General features: G+C 38.7%; 2 protein-coding genes across 3 annotated transcripts in view; both read right to left on the reverse strand.

Moving 5' to 3' along the window:
• LOC116724487 (NLR family CARD domain-containing protein 3-like) overlaps positions 1–22,019 on the reverse strand; it is a 638,369-nt gene that overhangs the window by 508,339 nt on the left and 108,011 nt on the right. The window lies entirely within an intron of this gene.
• On the reverse strand, positions 1,381–17,564 carry LOC116724442 (phospholipid-transporting ATPase ID-like). Of its 2 annotated transcripts, none has more exons than XM_032570159.1 (28): positions 16,985–17,564; positions 15,760–15,857; positions 15,614–15,672; positions 14,196–14,309; positions 13,936–14,034; positions 13,772–13,833; positions 13,610–13,682; positions 13,444–13,514; positions 13,289–13,371; positions 12,261–12,419; positions 12,023–12,111; positions 11,437–11,630; positions 11,147–11,355; positions 10,667–10,710; positions 9,718–9,883; positions 8,805–8,993; positions 8,436–8,551; positions 8,194–8,358; positions 7,847–7,958; positions 7,648–7,753; positions 6,672–6,822; positions 6,373–6,556; positions 4,851–5,074; positions 4,683–4,766; positions 4,324–4,569; positions 3,911–4,049; positions 2,965–3,095; positions 1,381–2,155 (listed from the first exon to the last, which is right to left on the reverse strand). In XM_032570159.1, the coding sequence occupies exons 2-28, from the start codon at positions 15,812–15,814 to the stop codon at positions 1,901–1,903; spliced, it is 3,579 nt and encodes a 1,192-aa protein (XP_032426050.1). In that variant the 5' UTR covers positions 15,815–15,857; positions 16,985–17,564; the 3' UTR covers positions 1,381–1,900. The 2 variants fall into 2 exon arrangements, with proteins under 2 accessions (XP_032426050.1, XP_032426049.1); XM_032570158.1 differs by having other exon boundaries at positions 16,901–17,564.

The raw sequence follows: 22,019 nt of genomic DNA on the forward strand, positions 1-22,019 counted from the left end.
AACATCCACTGAGGTGGACTCTGTAGCATCAGTCAGGATCTCCTTGTTGTGGAAGTCCAGTGAAAGTCGACTCTCATCCAGACCATCAAACATGAACAGAACCTGGAAGTGTTCAAAGCTGCAGATTTCTTTGGTTTTATTAAAGAAGTGATGAACAAGTTCCACCAAGCTGAACTTTTACTTTTTCAGCACATTCAGCTCTCTGAAAGTGAATGAAAATGTAGAACTGGATGTTCTGGTGGGCTTTACCTTCAGCCCAGTCCAGAGTGAACTTCTGTTTAAGACTGTTTTCCCAATTTCAGCCATTCCCTTTGTCATCACTGTTCTGATTGGTTGATCTCTTCCAGGTGGGACTTTAAAGATGTATTCTTGTCTGATTGTTGTTTCTGGTCTGTGTGGTTTCCTGGATGCTGTTTCAATCTGTCTGACCTCATGTTCATCATTGACCTCTCCAGTCCCTCCCTCTGTGATGAAGAGCTCTGTGTAGATCTGGTTCAGAAGGGTTGGACTTCCTGCTTTAGCAATGCCCTCAAACACAGACTGGAACTTCTTCGTCAGACCAGATTTAAGTTGATGTTGACAAAATGCTGCAAGATGTTCTAAATTAAAACAAAAAGTAAAATCAGGAAATAAAATCATCTTTTAAAGATGTCTTGAATAAACATGATTCCTGGAAACATCGGAATTCTTACTGGTTCAGTTTTCATAGTTACAGCAATTAGTTACAGCTCAACTCTCTGATGGTGGAGGTCCATGAGATTTAAAGTCAAGAAGACTACCCTTTGACCTGTCGCTCTTAAGGGACACACAACTGGGTTCTGGTGCTGGTTTGAGTCTCTGATTGATCCTGATAAAAAAAATATCATCAAAAACTTTACGCAACTGGACTTCAGACCATTCCAAAAGCAGGAAGGTAACAACAGTGCAGGACGTTCTGGTCAATATATTACTCTATGCTCTGCGGGTTAACTGAGATGTTGTGTCGGTTGCTATGGCAACGAATCTGTATGCCAACAGATTTCAGATTGTCAGCTTATCTGACCCCTTGCTGTGGTGTTCTGCAGCTGCTGCAATTTTTAAACCTTTAATAAATGACACAAACTGGACTAATTGCCTTGTTTGTTTTGAAGATATATTCAATCATCAAATAGAATTACATATTTCATAACGTATATGGGTCATGGTTTGTTACATTTTAACAAAGTAATTTATCAATGGCATTTATGCAATATTAAATTATTGACCAATATAAAAGACTAATTTGCTTAGTCTTCTTTTGCATCCTGACAGAAACCAAATTGTTTATCGACTTATATCAAGCAGGAATACATATTTTACATATCAAAACATGTAATACTTGTGTTGTCTTCTATTTAAATCTGTTTGATGTTATAAACATGCAAAGACAATTAAATCTGGAACTTTTTCCACTGTATGTTTATGTGATTGGCATATATTGTACTTTTCTGCTTAAAATATAATAAATGTTTAATAAAGGCCAAATAGTGTTTCAGAAAAATCTGAGAAGTAAACATAATTTTTGCTTAAAGACGCTCAAAAACAGGAACAACAACGACAAAAAAACGAAAGAAAAAGAAAAGAAAAACATCATGGAGTTTATTACTGCGCTTACACTCTTCACACCACAAGATGGCGCCCTTTCTTGTCTAACGCCAAAGAAGTAAACCAGACTGGAACTGTAAGCATCGAAGGTCACCAGTTTTTACTTTTAATGTATAATTAGTAAACATATTCACAGTGTTGCCATTAGCTCTTTATCAATAATAAAATAATAAAACATTATTTGAGTGTCTTAATGACACCATTATTTCCTCTGGCATCCGTCCAGTTCTCAGTATATAACGACACAAATAAAAATAATTCAGTCCCTGAACGCATCCTATGTCTGTGACTCTTCTGTCTCCTCCGTTATGGTCCGATAGCGCTGCGGCTGGTTCTCCACCAGCGGAGAGTCCTTTCTGCCGAACAGGGACGGACGCCTCTTCAGGCGCAGGAATTTGCGGGAGGTCACCAGGTCTCCGTAGCCCTGGGAGTGGGAGAAGGCGTAGCTGGAGCGGCGGGTGCTGACGCGCCGTTGAGGTGGTCGGTAAGGAGCCGGAGCCGGCTGTCCCTCCTCCCGAGCCTTATGCCTGACCTGGAGAGATGGCTCAGATTTAGCTTAAATCTAGCTACAAACCTTCTGTTGAGCAAATACTAACAGTGTTCCGCTTCATAGTGCTGTAGTTAAGTAAATATTTCAGATAAATCTTGTTCTCAGGGGCTAGCTTTTTTGGGGAATAAAACCGTTATAAATCAAAATGGCGGCCATTTTCCACTATGGTTCAACGGTGTATTAGGGCCATTTTAGATAGGAAAACAAGAAATACATTTCTACCAAAAGATCTCGTAAAATTCGCTTAGGAAAAACTGTGAAATCATTTTTAAAGTGATTTTTTTAAACTTTTGAAATCTTAAAAATTTCCTTATTTTTTCTAGAAAATTTCTGAGATTAATCTCAACATTTGTGAGTTTTTTCTAGCAAAATTTTGAGTTTTCACGCTCAAAGATTTCCACATTTTTTCTAAATAAATTTGAGAGGTTAATGCTAATTAAAAAAAAACATTTACAGCAAATTTTCAACTTTTCAAACTCAGAAATTTTCTTCATTTTTTGTCAGAATTTCTGGGATTAATCTTAAAATTTCAAAGTTTTTTCTATATATATTTTTGAGTTTTAACAACTGAAAAAACTAGCAAGATATAGTTAGCAAAGATTTAACTAAATATTGGTGAAGCTGTATGTATATATTTGAGCAGATTGGGAATTACAGAAAATCCACGCATTCTAGTTCTCCTTTTTACAGATTATTGCTCTTACTTTTTGCTTTAAACAACCGTTCAAACACATCATATGACTTAAATATGTGTCGATACAATAAAAAGGCTTCTGAATTTGGTTTCCCACCTTATCAGTGATGGTGGGACGAAGCTGCATGCGGAGGAACCGATAAGCCACCGTAGGCAGGATGCAGAGAAGACAGGTCAGGAACATCGTCAGCCACACGTTCGGCTGGTTCAAACTGTTCCTCGCTGAGCCTGAAATCCATTTTACAACAGTTTATTACCACACATGCAATTTAGATGCATAAAAAAAACTAATTAAGTTTATTCCGTTAAAAGCAGCAGATTATACAAAAAAAGATTTTAACATTCAGCCATACATTATTAGTAAAGCCAAAGTCTCAGATTGGGAGGTAATAGTGACATCTAGTGGTTGAAACTCCAAACTGTACATTTCTGTAGCTATCCTACTATAAACTACTGGAGGCAAACTGACCACTTGCTTTTCTTACAACTCTCCAGTTTACATAATTTCCTGTTATTTAAAAATATCAATTTTATATCCTCTGTCAGTTTTTCATCTAACTGCACTGAGCCTGATTTATTCCTGTTAAAGGGAGTTATTTTAAACATTTTTTCTTAAGGTGTTATGATTTCAGAAATTGAGTTCCACTGGGCACAATTTTAAATCCCATATTTTGGAAATTATTACTTTGATTTGTGTCATCAATGTCAAACGAGACTTCAAGGATAAGCGGCTATAAAATTTAGATAGATGGATAGTTTAGCTTTTTTTGGTTGTTGTTTCCTTGCTTGTTGTGTTATGCTAACTGTTGAAAATAAAATTATTACTTTATGAAAAGAGGTTTATAAATCTATTCCATGAAAAATTGGTATTTATATCTAATAATGCAGCAATTTTGTACGTAGGTATAAATTAAAAATCTTACATTTAGAAAATTTAAACCGACTTTCTTTCATTTCTTATAAAACATTTACTAAATTAATACCTAAGTACATTTCATTTTGGAACCAAGTATTGGACATGATAAAAAGCTAAATCTACTCACCAATGAAGGGGAAACTGGAGGTGAACATGAAAAAAAGACCATTGCTGGAAATAGTAAAAGTGATGGCCAAGTAGGCAGCAATGCTCCCCCACAGAAAGAACTGATTAATCACTGTCCAGTAATAGGTGTCAAGAAACATCTGGAAAATAGAAAATAAAAAATCTGTTTTTTTACTGAGTTTTCCTTGGTGATATGCTCAACTGTTAGGAATCATGTCAACTGTGCTACTAAAACATTTAACATTAATTTAGTTTAATTTGAACAAGGTGGGGTGGCCAACTTCACTCAGGCACAGTTACACCAGCATGCATTATTTAAAACATGATGTCTTTTTTCCATAACCAAGCATGATAAAATTCGTACAAAGCTATCAAATATATGATAAATGACACTAAGAGCAGAGAACGTCTTACCTGAGAGCTCACCACTACCATCAGGCTGGTTTGCGTCAACATAGCGAAGGACTGATAGTCCGCTACGTCTTTGCCATCGCCCCGGACAGAGTCCTGCATAGCTGCCCATGGGATAAAGAAGAGGACCAGGGAGGTGTAGGTGCTGACTATTAAACATTGGACAAAAGTTCTTTTACTGAAAAACATGTTGAGCTGGCCGGGAGAGTAGAGCTGAGGATATCGGAAACTCCAGCGGTCGTTGACGTCCTGCGAGAGAAAGCAAAAAGAAAAGGTACAACGGTGTAAGCTAAGGGACCGGAGTGGGATATATCTCACCATTACTTTGTCTTTTAAATAAAAAATAACAAGATTCTTTCTACCTGGTCAAAGAGGCCCAAGGCGAGAACTGAGGTAGCAGTATAAACCATATTATATATGGTGATGAACCAGTCATCATAAACAGTCTGGGACAAGAACCACAAAAAGATCAGTCAACATTCACACCAAGTGTGAACTTTCTTCATGCAGCTCCAGGACTTTTCACTCACCTGTGCAGAAAAGCCACAGAAGAAACCATACCAGAAGTGAAGAAGGGTATAGCTAAAGTTCTTGTAGAAGAAATATTGCAGGAACTTGCACATGCGAATGTAGGACCAGCGGCCGTGCACCAGCAGGAGGCGCTGGAGGTAACGGAACTGGGCGAAGGAGAAGTCGCTGGAGAGAACAGCTTGCATCCCCTCCTGACCGCTGATGCCCACGCCGATATGAGCAGCTAGAAGCAAAACAACAAGATTCTTCACTTGTTTTTCATTCTGAAGGGTTCCCTGGACCTTTTAAGGCTCTCCCATTGTTCACTCAAAACTGAAGAATTGATTTATGGTTACGTTGTTGAGGGACATTTTGCACACAAAGAAACAGTCATGGGGAGAGAGACGCATCTTTCTGCAGTGAGCTTTTAGCCTTTTGACAATTTTTGCAGTTATTTAGTGAAGAATCAGGCATGTACATGATTCCTCAAAATTTCTGATTAACAAAACTGATGCAATTTCATCATACAATGGCTTCATTGACAGCTGATATCAACAACACGGGGAGCCAAAGTTGAACAGTCAACGCAAGGTCATGTGGCTGCAGGGTGTTAAGGGTGTTTTCCCACCTGATAGTCTGGTAGACGCAGTTCAATTGGTGACCAAAATTGCAACTTTTGTTAAATTTTCAACTGGTGCAGTTTGCTTTCACACCGTACTACTTCTGATGATCCAAATCTGTTCCCCTCCCCACCTGTGGTGGCACTACACAAAGAACCACTGAGGGAAACTACACAAAAATCTCAGAAGAAGACACTGACTGCAACTTCCTTCTTGGCAAGAAGCTAAAAAAATGGAGTAGCATCAGATTGTACTGGTTGTAGGATTTCTCTTTTGTCTTTGGCTAAAGACCACAAGTAATTTCTCCCGCTAGCGCTAGGCTAGGACATTTATTTTGGTTGTATTTACCCAGAATGCCCTGCGTTGTAATCAACTTTTGGAGTGGTCTCTGGTCCACTTGGCATTCACATACATCACAAACCACCTGAAGACACCTCTCCCGATTTGGCATAAGTCACGCCCAAAGCATATCAGTAACAAAACGGTCACGGAGAAATCAGCACACCTTCTTGCAGACATTGTAAACAATAAGTTGGAATTTCCAGCGCAGTTTTTACCAATTAAACAATCTTTGTAGATATTCAGTGAAGAATCATGAAAATATTTGTAATTCCTCACTTTATCCAACAACCCGCTCCTCAAAAGTTTTCATGTTGCCTGTGGATACAGAAACCAGATAATTGGTTGATCAAATTAGTTCGGATAGCAATGTCCCCATAAAACACGCCCAAAAATTCCTGACCAATCACGCAACACTTTGTACAGAGCTCTGTTGTAACTGTATCAAGAATGGAAAGAAGACACATTCCTGCAAATAAGATGATGCAATTTTCAACTACATCAATCAGAGTCAATTTTGATGCTTCAGATGAAGTATGGGAGAGCCTTTAGTTGGACTTAAACTCTGATTTCTGATTTTTACCCTTGATCATGCTGACATCATTGGCTCCGTCTCCTATGGCCAGAGTTATAGCCTGTTTGTACTTCTTGACCAGTTCAACCACCTGGGCCTTCTGCAGCGGGGTGACCCTGCAGCAAATGACCGTCTTGCACATGCATGTCGTCCTCAGCAGCTCCAACTCCAATTCCTCTTGCAGCGCGTAGGCCTAAAGATTAAGAGTTCACACACTTCTGTAGGCCGTATAACTCCAGCTAACCCAAAGACTGCATTTTTATTCAGAAAATAACTGAAACTGTTTGGTGCCTAAAACAGCTTCTTACCAAGCTATGTCCGTTTATAATCAGGCCATATTCTCCGTTTACTTTTTCATCCTGGACAGTCTGGGTCTTCTGGAGCCAAAACAAGCCGGCTCGAGCTTTGATCACCTTCGGCTTCTCTGCTGATCCGGGACACATTTTCCTTCTGGCGTTCCTGAAAATAAGAAAGATGGCAGAAAACCACGACTAAAGCTAAGATTTTATGGCTAATTTGTCAGTTTTCATAAAATCATAGCTAAGACAGAGATAAATTATGAGTGATCAAGGGATTTCTTGTGAAAATGCATATTGGTGGAGTTGGATGGGATGATTGTATGCAAGAACACCTACCATGTCCCTGAGACATGGTAGGTGGTTGAATTTACTGCTTTAGCATTAGCTTCTGATAAATATGGTGTTGGTATAGTGCTTCAGCATTAGCTTTGGTAAAATATTGTGTTGGCATAACATTTTAACATTAGCTAAAGCTAAATCACATGTTGTTTCTTTAGCATCTGCTTCCACAAAATACCATGTCGAATAAAGCTTTATGTTTAGCATCTGCTACATGCCGTGTTGGTATAGTGCTTTAGCATTAATTTCTGATAAATACTGTGTTGGTATAGATCTTTAACATTAGCTTTTGCTAAGAACTGAGTTGGTATAGCACTTTAGCATTAGCTTATGCTAAATACTGTTTATGGCTTGTGTTTTAGGGTTTTTATCATGTCTGCTTTAGCCGAAAGGCATTTTCTCTTACCTGTCCATTTTGAAGAGAAGCGTCTCAAATTAGAGGTTATATTTGTTTTAATTTTCAGTGTAAACTGCAATAATGTATAAATTAATTTACGATCAATGTTTATTTGGTATGCTAGTAATTATGAAAGGTGCTGTGTCTTTGTTTGAGTGAATTTCTAAAGCATGGTTTGCATTTACTGCTGGTTGTATGTAGTAAAAATAATCAGAAGACCCAACAATAAATAGTTACTGATTGACTCACTGTAGTTCCTCTTTGACCTTGTCAGCTGTGTTAGCAGTCACAACAAAGATCTCCTTCATCTCTTCTCTCAGCATGTTGCAGGAATATCCAATGTTTTCTGCTGTTTCTGTGAATTAAAATAAATGAATTACAGATGAAAATAATAATTTGAATGAAATTAAAGTGAATGATTGGGGTTATAGGCACATTGGGTGCAAACCTTGTTTATCTCCGGTCAGAACCCAGATTTTGATGTCAGCTTTGGCCAGCTGCTCGATGGTGTGAGGGACGCCATCCTGCAACTTGTCCTCCACAGCTGTGGCTCCCAACAGCTGGAAGCAAAGTTAGCAGTTAGCAACGTAAAAGTCCTGATGTTCTTCTTAGCCACCTTCTGTTATAACAAGAGGTTATAACCCTGTTAAGAGTACAAGCAACTGTACTCAAGTGTAAAAAAAATAAAATTTTTGTAAAAAGGCCACTCAAGAAGTGAATAATTGATCAAGACATGGATATCTCTCGTTATAACCCCTCCCTGCTAGCTGGTGTGATTAGCAGCTCTGAGCTAACCATCAGGTCCATTTCGATGTCTTCGTAGAGAACATCCAGTCTGTCCTCGCGTCCCTCAATGGCCGTGGTGGCCTCCTGGTGGCGCTGCAGCCAGCGCTCCATGTAGCTCTCCTCCAAGTCTTTGTAGGCCAGAGCCAGAGTGCGAAGCCCGTCGCCTGCATACTCCTGGTTTGAACATTTCAGAACCATTAAAGCGTTTCTCCTTTCAGAGGAAAATCAGTCGTTTGGTGGTAATGTCTCACGTTCAGGTGTGTGCTGGTGACATCCTTCAGTTTGGAGCAGGATGGGTGCAGTCGCTCATAGATGATGGTGTCTGCTCCTTTGCAGTAAAGAGTCATCCTGCCCTCAGGGTCACGGACTGGGAGGGAGATTTAAAGAGACAACGTTTGGTAAATAAGACGTCCGTCCGTCCGTCTGTCCAACCAACCAACCAGCCAGCCAGCCAGCCAGCTAGCCAACCAACATTAAGTCTAACATAATGTTGGGCCTTGTAGGAACTCTTTACAAACAACATTCTGTAATTCTGTGCTTATAAAATTAAACAAGTAATATTATTTTTGATAAGATATTTTAAACCTTGTTGTAAAACAGACACCCACACTCTCACCCACCGATAACTGACATCCTCTTCCTCACGTTGTTGAAGTCCAGAACAGCCAGAAGCTCATATGTAACTTTCCTCCCCATCTCCATGATAGTGATGGTCTCTGGCGTCCGCGAGCGAAAAACAAACCCAAAGTTCCTCGCTGCGGTCACTAGAGCGCCCTCATCTGGCGACTGAGCCTGATAGTTGAGTTCCCCTAGCAGACGACACAGAGGACAGATGGTGTTCATGGAGGATGGAGGCAATAATGATTAAACATGATTGTTGACATGATTAAACCATGTTGAATCATAATTAAACATGATTAAACATGAAATGATTGTTATCAACACATAATTACTTATTTTTTTATTTTATATTTAGCCTTCTGGTCTCTACTCTCATTCTGCTGCCAAACACCTAATCAAAATCTGCCACAGGATCCAACAAAGATGCTAAAACTCAAAGTACTAGTTTAAAAATTCACATTTTGTACATTTTTTCACTTCCTCTTTGATCACTACTGCTTCTAAAACCATCTAGAGTGATTAAAAAAACCAGAGTCATTTTTGGTTTTTTGTGGTTCCTGGGAAATTAGACATTTCAAAACCTTCTAAATGTAACGTCACATTCAACTGGACTACGCTGTTACCTAGCAACTACAGCAACGTTCCACCCGCCGCCTAGCAACCCAAGTAGAGCTCCAGCACATTTGGTCAGCTTGTTTTACTGCTGTTAGGCAGCCAGTTTGATGCAGATTTTTATTTTGTATTCACAACCCATTGTTTGTTTTTTAAAGTAGTTCTACTGAATATATTTTAAATATTAAATTTTTCATTATACTAGAAGAGGATATTTACAGTTTTGAAGTCTATTATATGTGCAGTGTCAGCTGAAAGTTGCTGCTTCTTGTAAACACCAGATGATTGTCAGACTCTGACCCTCTTTCTTTTCCTCCGACATGACGGTGTGGCACAGAGCCAGCAGGCGGAAGAAGGCCTGGGCCTCTGGGTTTCCCTCCTTCACCGACTCCAGCAGGCTGTAATCATGGAAGACAAACTTTGGATCTGCCAGCTGGTTCCAGGTGAAGTCCACTCTCTTCATGTTCTGCAAAGGACATTCATTACTCAGCGCATCTCTTTGAGGCCAGAGCATTTTTATCAACATAAGTTGATCAATTTTAAGTTTGCTAATCTGCAAATCATTGTTTTACTTTCCTTCAGTGGTGGAGAAAATGTGTTAATCTGCTAATGGGTGGAGCAAATTTTTAGTTTGGCAATTTTGTAAACTTTGAAAGTTTTTAGATCATTTTGCTTCTTTTAAATTCATTTCTCCTGATTAATTCTAAAGTGCTAAATTACTTTGTTGTATAAAGTTTCAGTTGACACATTATTTGTATCAACATCGCAGAACTTAGCATTTCTGTGATTTAGCATTAGCTTCTGCTAAATACCATGTTAGTTTAGCAATTTAGTGTTAGCAGAACTAATGATGAGATGTGGTTTTTCCTCTGATTTCTAAAAATAGTTGAATTCTATCACATTGTTAAGCTGCAAATCTTTACTTTTATTCTGTGGCAGACACACCCCTGCTGATCTGCTAATAGTGGAGCAAATTTTTTACTATCTTTGAAACGTTTTAGCACACTTAGCTTCCCCTAAATTTATTTCTCCAGATAAATTCTAAAGTGCTCATTTACTTAGCTTTTGATGCTTTCTGTTGATACATGGTGAGTATTAACAGGTTTGAATTTGTCACTTTACTACTTTAGTATTTATTAGCTTATAATAAATACTAGCATGGTGTAGAGCTTTAGCTTTAGCAGAACTAACAAGTTAATCTGAGATTCATCTTGTGAGCACAAGGTGTCGCCTGTTGAGGCTGCTTTACCTCCGTTATCTCCATCCTTTGTCCAGAAAAGTCATACAGCTCACCTGAGTAAGAGAGAAATGTTTGTCAGAATCAACTCATTGACAAAATTCAAAGAATACAGGAGGTGGCCGAGGGGCATTCATATTTTTAAACCATCTGAACTGACTCTTTGCAATAGGGAGAAGAAGCACCTATACATTTGGCTCCCTGGATATCTATTTTACTGATGTGAAATGCAAAGTCAGTCCAACAGAACAACATTTCTAGAGTGAAGGTATTAATTACTTTACAACTTCAGGCAGCCAATGGGTTGTGTACCTGAACATCTGAACACTGAAGATGGGTCAAGGATTGGTTCTACTTTACTAGCCAACAAATGTTTTCTAGAAAGTACTTATTCCCTAAAAACTCCTCACTGAATGTAACAAACTACAAAAATAAGAATCCGTCCTCTCATTGAAAAAACACAAAGAAACTCATCAGGTGTCAGATTCCTACCATAGTTTCTCCCGTTGATGGAGCATTTGTTGAAGGTCATGATGTTCTGTGTCAGAGTGCCGGTCTTGTCGCTGAAGATGTACTTGATCTGACCCAGCTCCTCGTTGAGTGTGGTGGTCCTCGCCTGAGCCGGAGTGTCTTTCTTCGGATAGTACATCTTCCTGTCCCAGTCTATGAAGAAGCTGTTCCCGAGGCGGATCATCTCCACGCTGATGAGAAAATCCAGACAAAACATTGAGTCTCCACGTAGCACCATGGCTACTCCTGCTAACGCTACTGTCTTCACCTACCTGACATAGAGAGAAATGGGCACAACCGTGTTGAGGACAATGACGTAGGACCAGAAGGCGTAGAAGGACGATAGAGGAATGTCAACGCCTGATTGGCGGGGAAGAAACGCTGTAAAGGTCGAGCCCTCATTCACCTCCCAGATGGCATGGCCAACCGTCATGATGGCACAAATAGTTGCCAGGAAACCAAAGATCTAACCAAAATGGAGGAATATGTTTAATCAATCACCTAAAAGCAATGGACACACTTCTGCAATTGTGCAAATAGTGGAGCTAATTTTTCATTTAGTGCTTTTACTATGATTGTAAACATTTAGCACACTTCCCCTAAATTAGTTTCTTTGGATAAATTATAAAGCCTAATTTATTTGGCTGTTTAGTAAACCTTCTGTTAACATGGTGGGTACTAATGGCAGAACTGACCACATTATTGCTTCTGCATTAGCTTCCTCTGAATAAAATGCTGGCTTAGCGCTTTAGTGTTAGCGGAACTGTTGTTTCTAATGGCACAGGTAACTTTTCAGCTAGCCTTGCCCAGCACTGTCTTTATTATAACCTTTTTTAAATTGTGGATGCTTGAACTCACACATAACACCAGGATGTTCATCAGCTGATCGATGCTGGTCCGTTTAAATGTGGTTCTCCCGCTGTTCTGCATGAGCTTGGTATCAAGACCTGAAATGAATCAGACACAGTTATTGAAGGTTAAGAAAAACTCTTCTAGGCATCTAGTCTACAAGGAAATTACTCATTAAGACCATTTCAAACTATCTCTCTGCAACTATCAAACAGCTGCTGCTCTGGCTGCAGGGAGGGATTCTTACCTGCGAAGATGACCAAACCGAAGCACCACTCTGTGTTCCTCACAGTGCATCCTCTGAGCAGGATCTTATCGTTGTCCAGCCCGTGTTGCTGTTCATCCACAGTCAGAGTCCCTTTGAATTTATCCAGATGGTTGTTTGGAGGCTCACATCGAACTTCACCTGAAAACCACAGACATTAGCATCCATATGTTCACAAAAAAACTTTTGTTTCTCATAGTCTGACATTAAAGGTAACTTATTATGCTTCCTTGAATGGCTTAATACAGATTTAGAGGGGATACAAAACATCTTTTGCACAAAGTCATTCTTAGGTAATTAAATTTAAATCAAACGTGCTGGAAGTCTGTTTATGTTGCTAGGTAACGGTGCTGGGCTCTGCTAGGGTTGCTAAGTAATGGTGCTGGGCTCTGCTAGGGTTGCTAAGTAATGGTGCTGGGCTCTGCTAGGGTTGCTAAGTAACGGTGCTGGGCTCTGCTAGGGTTGCTAGGTAACGGTGCAGTGCCTGTGGAATGTAGCTCAACAATTCAGAGGTTTTTGAAACAACAAATTTTTCAGACAACAAAAAACATTAACTTGTTGCCAAAAAGCAGCTAGGTGTTTGTTAAGCGTTTGTGTTGTTTTTAGAAGCAGAGCGACACAAATGGGAGAAAATGTTCAAAATGTGCATTTTCTATAATTGGTCACCTTTAAATCAGTCTAATCATTTCCTGTTCAAGATATTTTTTTAAACTTTATGTACTATTTGGTAGAATTTCCTTTTAAGCAGTAATCTTTCCTCATGATGGCAGCTATTTTTTAAGTGCACCAGTCCCTCCTTATGTCATCCGTGATTCTGTTCTCAGGCTTGCAAGTTTCTCCCATCTTCCTTCTGGTGATTAAAAATAATTTTGGCAATCCTTACTGACCTAAGACATGAAAGCTTTTGTCTAATTTCCAGTCAGATAGTGAGGAAAAGAACAGGTACTGTAAATATCTGGTTTTAGCTGAAGATGATCAGGAATCCCAACATGTTTGAGTGAACTTGTTACCTCTGAAGGCAGACAGATCATCGATGTTGTCTCCCATCTCCCCGGTGACGGTCAGGGCCTGTTTCACCTTCAGGTTGGTTTCCCTGAGGGACACCAGGAAGAAGTAAGAAGGTAAATTTAGCCTCTTGTTCAGGCGTTTCGGGATTCACACTCACCCGTCTAACTCAGCTGTTTCCACATAAATCAGGTTGAGAGGTTCGCTGCTGGACAGAAGCAGGAGGTCGGCCTGAAAGCACCATCAGTTCAGCTAAAAGTGACTTCAGCTTTCAAAAATTTTACATAACAAATAATACATTTTCCATTTAAGAAGTCCGAACTTACTGGAACAAACTGGTTGCTCTCCACTTTGATGATATCTCCAACCTGGATGTTCATCCATTTTTCTTCTCTCAGCCTGGAAAGAAAAACCTCTAAATCATCTGGCTGGATAAGAAAAACTCTCTAACTGTTTTTATTAGTAAAATCTTGGAAGCAGTGACTCACTCTCCGTGTATCAGGACTTTCACCTTGCGGTTATTCACCTGCTTGTCTTGTTTGTGTCTGTTCTGCTCATTTCACATAAAAGAGACAGAAAACATTGTTTTCTCATATTTGATTTCAGTAGCTAGCACCGTTTCTTTTATGAACAATACATTTTTTATCCTTACTATGTCATCGTTAGCGTCTTTGACCCCCGATACGGAAAGCACAACGATCAGCGGCACAGCCGTCGTGAACCAGGGAACAGCAGAGATTTGTGGGATTAGCTGTCAAACGACACAAACCACCACATTTTTAATACAAAAGGTCTTAAAATTTACACAGAATTCAACCAATATAGAAGTTGCACAACTAGAAATATATTTATTTCTAAATTTAAAGCCACAGAAAATATTAACAACTCAAAATAATGACTGAAATGTTCTACCTGGAGGATGAGGAGGAAGAGGAAGTAGGCGTTGGCGAGCCTGCTGAACTGTTCAAAGAGGTTCAGAGGCAGGAAGGAGAAAAGGTTGTATTTGGACGTTTTGATGGCATTTTTCTGAGGAACAAAAAGAATAAAAGATGTTTTAAAATATCAAGTTTTCTTAATCAAATGTGGAAGAAAGTTTTAAAGGTAAAAGTAATGAATAAAAAATGTCATGTATCCCATAATGCATCTCTAAACCATCCTAAACAAACATGACAGAAAAAATGTTACATTTCCTTCTCCTCCTTCTATATTAATTTATTTTCTGACCATCTGCACATCAAAGTGACCATCATGTTATATTAGAATACTTCAACAGGAAGCAGTTTATTTTGAAAGTCTGAGGATGTTACAGATGTAGAGCTGCGTTAGAGAAGCTAATATCAAAGTAAAACGATACGTGTGATATTTAAAGTGGATTATTTTGAGATTTACTACTTTAACTCTAACCAAAAATTATAACATTTGTATTTATATTAAAACCAGTGACAAAAATTTCAGTAATAAACAATTATAACATTTGAATTATACTGGAAATACAAATATAAACAAATTAAATGAATATATGACTCCAATATATTTTTAGGGCCTCTATACCCAGTGCTATATTTATTTACTCAGTGTAACAATAAAATTATTTACTTTCTAACTCTCAAGTTTTAGTAAAATTGCTACATATCTAATTATCAATGTTGTCTTTTTAGTTTATTGAATTGTGGCAGTTTTAGCTTTCCTATTTAAAAGTTGACCATCCAGCCTGTATGGAAAGCCAAAAGTGCCACAATGAATGAATGAATGAATAAATGAATGAATGAATGAATGAATGAATGAATGAATGAATGAATGAATGACAGACCCTGTGGCATGTATGGAAAGCCAAAAAGTAACACAATTCATTACATTAAAAAGACAAGATTTACAATCATCTATGTGAAAATTTTCAGAAAACTTTACAGGCATCCAATAAATCAATCAATTGTTATACTAAATAAATAAATAAATATTGGATATGCTTTAAGTATTAGATCCATAAGCTTAATATAATATTATTTGTCTCGTTCCATTTCCAACAGCAGCCAAAACAATGAGTAGCATAGAAAGTGGCCCTGGGGCGTGCTGTGGTGGCGTAGCGGTTAGCGCGACCCGTATTTGGAGGCCTTGAGTCCTTGACGCGGCCGTCGCAGGTTCGACTCCCGGACCCGACGACATTTGCCGCATGTCTTCCCCCCTCTCCTTCCCCATTTCCTGACAGCCTACTGTCATATAAGGGACACTAGAGCCCACAAAAGACCCCCTGGAGGGGTAAAAAAACAAACAAAAAAAGATTAAAAAAAGAAAGAAAAAAAGAAAGTGGCCCTGGTTCAGTGCGTACTTACAGCGTACTGCCAGGTTTGGTTGAAAGCTCGGTCATTCGCTCGCAGGCGTCTCTCCACCTCTGGTAAAAGATGGAGATGAAAAGTGAAACCAGAGAGAGGAAAAAGCTGCCAACCACTTCCTGAAGTTTGTCTCTGTCAGATCTCACCTTTCTGCTTCTCCCCTCCACACAACTTCCTAAAGAACGACACGACCGATCCCATCGTTAGCTCGGCTCATCCATCATCACACCTGAATCACGAGCGCCTGAACAGAGAGCCGCCGATTCAGTTCTTAATAAGAAAGGTCGCCATTTTGTTTTTTCTGTCATTTAAAACATCCTTGTGTTTCAAATAGTTGATGATGTAAAATCAGAGACATTTGGAATAGAAACAAGCCGCCACCTTTTTCAAAACACACAATTGCTGTCAAATGTTTGTGCTGCAAACATTTTTGTTTGGGCTGCTTTTGTTTTAAAGATATTAATAAAAGTTTAAAGGTCAAAAGTTCAACCAGCCACCACACTTTAACCAGATCTAACAAAATTGGTGTCAATTTTGAAGGTATTTTCTGATTTATGAAGAAATTTATAGAGCTAATTCATTAGAATGAGATGTTTTCCTGTTTGTCCCACTTTGATAAATGATTTAGTGTCACATTTAAAGCCTAGGGAACCAGAAAGTTATGATTAACTCATTGAAAATTTACTTTTAAATATTTATACCTATATTTCTTCTAAATTAGCAATTTAGAATAACAGTTATTTTCCCAATTATTCCTAAACAAAGAAAGAAATTCTTAAATTTAATAAATCTTCTCCAATTGAGAAATTTAGAAATGTTGATGCAATAAAATTTATTTTAAGGCGTGTATAATAAATGACTTAAATTACAATAAATATATAATTTGATTGGCAAGAAAATGTGCCGTTCTGTGTTTGGCTGTTCTTATAAGAGAAATGGTTTATTTTTGGTCTGAGAATAAAATGTTTTTGTAAGGATCATGTAATCACAGATGCATCATATCACATCCTGGAAAGTCTTTATCTTTGCTCTAAAGTTGTAAAAACCTAAAGCCTCTCCCTTTTTAACAGAGATAATCAATAACCAAACACTCCGATCTTTGTTTTATCTGCCAGTTTCATAAAATATAAAATGAAAATAGATTTAAAATGTGTGTACTTTATTACTTCTGAGCAGGAAAGTGCTTCTGAAAAGGAGCAGGAAATACATTTCATAACAGCTGATTTGCCTGTGATCAAAGAAAGAAAGTTCAGAAGCAGAAAGTAGAGAAACATCTGAAATACTCACATTCAAAATGGATCCCAAAGTAGTTCTGATAACTGAAAACTCAAATCTACCTGAAAACAACAGATAAAAACTGTGAAATTTTATAAGTTCTGGTGTCTTTCTGCTTCCTGATTGGATGAATGCAGGTTCAGATCCAGATCCAGACTGTGGAAGGGAAACAAAGAAGGTCCAAAAGGTTCTGATGATCTTCTGATCCCAGCAGCAAAACCTGTTATGGCCCTGAACAAACAGAGCAGCGATCTTTGGATCTGCATGCAGGATTCGATACCTGGGCTGTAAAAACACAATAAAGGTGAGTGCAGCCAATCAGAAACCAGCACTGTAGTTATTAGTCGCATAGCCAGCGGTTAACACACACACACACGCCGTGGTGTGTTCACACACACTCTGCAGAACTTTGTATTCATCAGGAGGTCGATTGTTTCAGGTTTGAGCTAAAACAGAAGTAGCAACACTTCCTCTAAAGGAGAAAACACTCATGATGTCATGAGTTCAAGCTTTGTGACAGTAAAGCAAATAAAACATGAATAATCTCTTGGTCTGCCAAATTATAATAAAACATGATATTTATGTTATGAACAATTAAATAATTTGAGCTTGGATTGGCTCTAAAACCAGATATAAATTCATTATAAAAACTTTGACTAGACTCAGAGTAGACTATTATGTAATTATACATGATGAAGTTCATTAGTTAATTTAAATGCAGAATTTTAATGTAAAAATAATTCAAGTGTAGATACAGGCATAAAAGTTAGCATGCTAGCCCCTCAGTTTTCCCATCAGCCACTTGAGTTTCAGGATGACCAACATTTTTCAAGATGGCTGCTAATTTTGTGCCTTTTAAACCAGTTATGGACATTAAATGTTCCCTGTTTTTATGACATGGATGAACTTTAGGTTCCTTCATGTGTTTTCAACTTTGGTCATCCTATTTATGCAACTTTAAAATAATAATATGTAGCAAAAGTAGAACTAATTCTGTCAATTATTTGTGTGATTAGCTGTATATTTTGCTAATTTATAAAGTATTTGGTGGTTTAGCATTATCACACTCATTTTTTGATGTGTTTAATGGCTTAGCATCAGCATCTGCAGATTTATTTTAATTGTAGCGGCTAAAATCCTATATTTTAGGCTACTGGTTGTTGTGCTTGAAGGCGTTGTTCTTACGTGCGTTCAGTAGAGATTCATCAGGTCGATCTTTAGTTTGACTCATAAAAGGTCATTTATTGAACAGAACAATGTCCATTGTTTGCTACTTCAATGTAGCTACACGTAAATTCGACATCAAAACCTAAACCAAACACAGTGGAAAACTGTTGCCTCTTCCCACTAACAACACCTGAACAGAATCACCGTTGACCTTAAATACCCATCCCCCATCAGACACACAGAACTCAAAATGAAATTCGCCCCCTGGTGGCGATAAACACAGAAAAGGTTAAATGGCTCCTACATTAATGTTTAGCCATGTTTCGTTATCTTCCACAACTTTTTTCATGTATTTTACAGCTTAGCAATATTGTTTTAATGTGTTTATTGCTTTAAAAATAACTTCTTTAAATATTTTAAGTGTCTAACAGTTTTGCAGAAGCTCAACTAAGGCTCTTGTTTTGAAATTAGCGGTAAATGAACCTAACATTTTGTTTAGCTGTCGCTACCATTGGTAATACCTACTGCCAATTTTATTACAAACATACAGTACATTCTCCATTGAGTATGACGGCCATTTTGAAAACTGTCCACCAGGAAAAGGAAATACAAGATCAAAAAACAAAGGCTTTCTATGTTTCAAGTTGTCTAGGCAGTGATTTTACACCAAACACATTAATCTAATTAGCAATTTTAGCACACAAACTTAATTTTCCATGACAACTATGGTGGGTATTTTGAAGAATAAAAAAATCAAGAATCAAAAAGTATTCATATGTGATAAATATTGATGTATTCAATGCAAAAATAAAATTTCCTTAATAACCATCATGAAAAATGACCGTATTTGTTTCAGTTTTTCTTGCAATATAACTAGCCCCTGGTAACATCTGTGCCAAGTTATGTTCTTCCATCTGCATGTGAAAGGTTTTGCTGAAATATTCAATTATCTGCTGCACTATTTCCACCTTGTCTTATTTTACACCAGAACTTGGCTTATTGATGAGTTAGCATAGATTAATTTATTATTATCCCTTTTATTTCTGATTATTAGTAGAAGTAGTGGTTTGTGACTTGCAGTGTTGTATAGTAACGAAGTAAAAATACTTCACTACTTTACTTAAGTATATTTTGGAGTACTTCATACTTTCCTCGAGTATGAAAATTTTTGATGACTTTCACTTTTACTTCACTATATTTCCGAACTTAATTGCATACTTTTACTCCGATACATTTTCAATGTGTGGTTTAGTTACTCGTTACAAAAAAGCGAGAGAGAGAAACAAAGTGTTTTGACCCCACCTACTGATTAGCAAGTAGCAAGCAGGCTACCGAACAAAGTCGGTAGCCTACTTGCCTGGTCTTGTTCATCACCACCAATAGGATACACCTGTTTCGCTTCTCCCATTAAACACAAAGCAAGTCTCGCAATCAGCAGCAGCCACATGGAGGAGGAGACGGAGACCACAATGACTGCAACTACGTCGGACACGGCTCCAGGGGAACCACCAGCTGGTGATGAGAGCCCATGGCCTTATTTAAACACAATACACTCTTTCGTGGGTGTTAAAGATTCGTCGTACCGCATGCAGTTTATGTTATTCCTGCCCGAAGATGTGGAAATTCTATCTTACAAAAACTCCCCGTCCAACTTGAAGAAACACATCGAGGTAACGTCTTATGAAATGGTTATAATCCTCCTGTTTCAGTAACTATAGCTTGGTCACTAGGCACTATTGTGAAATCTTGAGCATAACGTTACCTGTATAAATGAACTTTGTTTGGCATTGTTTCAGTTCCACACGTGGTGTATTTAGCTTAGGCCTAATGTTGACTGTAGCAGGCTACCTAGACTCCTCTGTTCAAGGGGGACAGAAGCCATAGCGATAGCAATTTAGACTAAATTTAACGAATATAGGAAAGGCATGCAAGTTCAAAACCACAAACCATTAACATGTGCTACTCTTTAAAACTGGAACAATTTATTAGCAGGTTTAATTTTGCCTGCACTTGGTTGTGTACATTATTTTAAGTGTATTTGACAAGTTGACCAAAATATAAAAAAAGTCATTCAAACTGCATTTGCTTTGTTTTACTTTTTACTTGTATTTTTCATTACATTACTTGAGTACATCCATTTTTACAGTAATTTCCATACTTGAGTACAAGAAGTTTCAGATACTTTAAGACTTTAACTCAAATAACATTTCAGTCAGTGACTTGGACTTTTACCAAAGTCGTATTTTGGAGAGGTACTTATACTTTTACTTGACTCTGAGATTTCAGTACTTTATACAACACTGGTGACTTGTGCATCTGTCAGTAAGTATCTGTAAATGTAGATGAATTACATAATAAACTCAGACTTTGATTCAAGTTACAGCTTCATGATTTCTTTCTTATGCTTGGGGGACGAGTCCAAATCTGATTTTAAAAATCAGTAATGTCAAGGTATAAATTAAACCTTTGACTTTTTTTTTTTTTACCTCTCCAGGGGGTCTTTTGTGGGCTCTAGTGTCCCTTATATGACAGTGGGCTGACAGGAAATATTGTTTTGTCCGGGAGCCGAACCTGTGATGGCCGAGTCGAGGACTCAAGGCCTCCAAATACGGGTCACGTTAACCGCTACGCCACCACGGCACGCCACCTTTGACTTTTTTGAGGAAGAATGATTATTTAACTGAAAAGGAAAACTAAGGGGGGGCGCTAGTGTGCTGTAATGGAGTAGACGTGTTTTGCAGAGCTCCGTGTCACTGCCTTCATTTAAAACTTATTCACTGCACCAAAGATATTATTTTTTTCACCGAGTGAGTAGCTAGCACCCGTCTCTTCAGTTTATTTTAGTTTTGGCATTTCACATCATGCCTAGGAAAGACGAAGCCCAGAAGTCGACTGCTCAGGCGGGCTCCGCTGTTAGCAACGAGACTATACTAGCCGCCGTCAATAGCCACAAAGATGATCTTTCTAAAGTCTACACACTCGTGGATACTCTCAAGAAATCACTGGAAGGACGTCTGGACTCAATTGAAGCTCGTTTAACAACCCTGCAGACAGAGCACAGTGAGGTCCGGCACCGTTTGGATGACATGGACTCGGCTCTAACCTCTACCGATGCCCGTGTTTCGGCCCTGGAGTCATCATGTAGCGAGCTAGCGGCGGCTAACGGCCTTCTTAAGAAAAAGGTTGACGACTTGGAGGGACGCTCGTGCAGACAAAACATTCGGATTGTTGGCCTCAGGGAAGGTGTAGAGGGGGCTCGACCTGCAGAATTTGTCTCAAAATTTATCTCTGAGCTGCTGGGACAGGACAGCTTTCCCAAGCCCGTTAAAATTGATAGGGCGCATCGTGCCCTGAGACCAAAGCCACTTCCTAATGAACGTCCTCGGATTATCATCGCCAGGGTCCACAATGACCGCGACGTGATGAATATTCTGCGGTTGAGTCGACAGCAAGCCCCTCTGATGTACCACGGCCAGAAAGTTTTCATATTCCCAGACTACACAGCAGAGGTTTCAGCGCAGCGCCAGGCTTTCAACACCGTGAGGAAGAGGCTGGTGGAGGCCGGAGCCACATGTTCCCTGCGTTTTCCTGCCAAGCTGCAAGTGTCTTTAAATGACACTGTGAAATCCTTCACTTCACCGACTGATGCAGAGCGGTTTGCCAATTCATTGTCTCATATTAAATGACTTTGTTAATCATTCTGTGCTAGTTAGTCTGCTAGTTCGATTAAGCTTTGGTGCATATTAACATCTATACAATTCTGGAGGTAAACACGGCGTGTTGTGTTTAGATTACCCACTTGTGATTTTTTTTTTTTTTTTTTGCTCTGTTACCCGGCAGCCTCCACTCTAGATTTTGGGATATGCCGCTTTGTTCATGTTGCGGCAAGGGTGAGTTTTGGGGTTTTTGTTTCTGCGTTGTTGCTGTTAAATTGCCTGTGTTTTGTTTTGTTTACCCTGTCAGC

This window comes from Xiphophorus hellerii, chromosome 8 (assembly GCF_003331165.1).
Source record: "Xiphophorus hellerii strain 12219 chromosome 8, Xiphophorus_hellerii-4.1, whole genome shotgun sequence".
In the NCBI taxonomy this organism is placed as follows: Eukaryota; Metazoa; Chordata; class Actinopteri; order Cyprinodontiformes; family Poeciliidae; genus Xiphophorus; species Xiphophorus hellerii.